This window comes from Oncorhynchus keta, chromosome 26 (genome assembly GCF_023373465.1).
Source record: "Oncorhynchus keta strain PuntledgeMale-10-30-2019 chromosome 26, Oket_V2, whole genome shotgun sequence".
Taxonomy (NCBI): Eukaryota; Metazoa; Chordata; class Actinopteri; order Salmoniformes; family Salmonidae; genus Oncorhynchus; species Oncorhynchus keta.
The window spans coordinates 45568357-45569623 of NC_068446.1; the positions used below are offsets into that span (position 1 = coordinate 45568357).

Genomic DNA, 1267 nt, shown 5'->3' on the forward strand with positions numbered 1-1267 from the left:
TCACTCAAATCTATTCATTTTAAAATGTTGAAAAAACTTCTACCTGCCATTATCGTTCACTCGATGATAAGACAAGACGTTTTAATTTGTTTTGCTAATATGTGATAGGGGCAGGGGGATCCCTGGGTCGCCGATTTGCTTGGGCAGCGGGGGGTCCCTGGGTCGCCGATCTGCTTGGGCAGGGGGTCCCTGGGTCCTGGATTAGCAGGCGGGGGGGTCCTGGGTTGCCGATATAGGGGGTCCCTGGATCGCCGATCTGCTTGGGCAGGGGGGTTCCTGGGTCAGCCGATCTGCTTAGGGGGTTCCTGGATCGCCGATTTGCTTGGGCAGGGGGGGTTCCTGGGTTGCCGATTTGCTTGGGCAGGGGGTCCCTGGGTCCTGGATTTGCTTGGGCAGGGGGGTTCCTGGGTTGCCGATTTGCTTGGGCAGGGGGTCCCTGGGTACGCCGATCTGCTTGGGCAGGGGGTCCCTGGGTACGCCGATCTGCTTGGGCAGGGGGGTCCCTGGGTACAGCCGATTTGCTTGGGCAGGGGGGTCCCTGGGTCGCCGATTTGCTTGGGCAGGGGGGGGCCCTGGGTCGCCGATTTGCTTAGGGGGGTCCTGGATCGCCGATCCCTTGGGCAGGGGGTCCTGGGTCGCCGATCCTTGGGCATGGGGGGGCCCTTAGTCATGGATTTGCTTGGCCAGGGGGTCCCTGGATCAGCCCTTGGGCAGGGGTGGTCCCTGGATACGCCCGATTCGCTGGGCAGGGGGCCCTTAACCCTGATTTACTTGGGCGGGGGTAACCCTGGGTTGCCGTAACCTTGGGCAAGGGGTTCCTGGATACAGCCGATTTGCTTGGGCAGGGGGGTTCCTGGGTTGCAGATTTGTCCTGGGCTTAGGGGGTCCTTGGTACGCCCGATTTGCTTGGGCAGGGGGGTTCCAGCCCTTTGTCCTTGGGCAGGGGGTCCCTGGGTCGCCGATCTGCTTGGGCAGTCCCCGCCGATCTGCTTGGGCAGGGGGGTGATTTGCTTGGGCAGGGGGTACAGCCCTGGGTACAGCGATTTGCTTGGGCAGGGGTGGGTCCCTGGATACAGCCGATTTGCTTGGGCAGGGGGGTCCTGGATACAGCCCTTGGGCAGGGGGGGTCCCTGGATACAGCGATCTGCTTAGGGGGGTCCCTGGATACAGCCCGATTTGCTTGGGCAGGGGGTAACCCTGGATACAGCCGATTTGCCTGGAGGGGTGGCCCTGGGTCGCCGATTCGCCCTTGGGCAGGGGGTCCTGG

At 62.8% G+C, this 1267-nt stretch overlaps 1 protein-coding gene across 1 annotated transcript in view; it reads right to left on the reverse strand.

The window, feature by feature from the left end:
- Positions 1-294: 294 nt before the first annotated feature.
- LOC127912217 (basic salivary proline-rich protein 2-like) overlaps positions 295-1267 on the reverse strand; it is a 2676-nt gene continuing 1703 nt past the window's right edge. The window contains exons 2-4 of the mRNA XM_052481132.1: positions 1217-1267; positions 803-1130; positions 295-644 (exon numbers count right to left, since the gene is read on the reverse strand). The exon at positions 1217-1267 is cut by the window's right edge and continues 369 nt beyond it. Coding sequence (XP_052337092.1) covers positions 295-644; positions 803-1130; positions 1217-1267 — 729 coding nt within the window. The remainder of the gene's footprint in view (positions 645-802; positions 1131-1216) is intronic.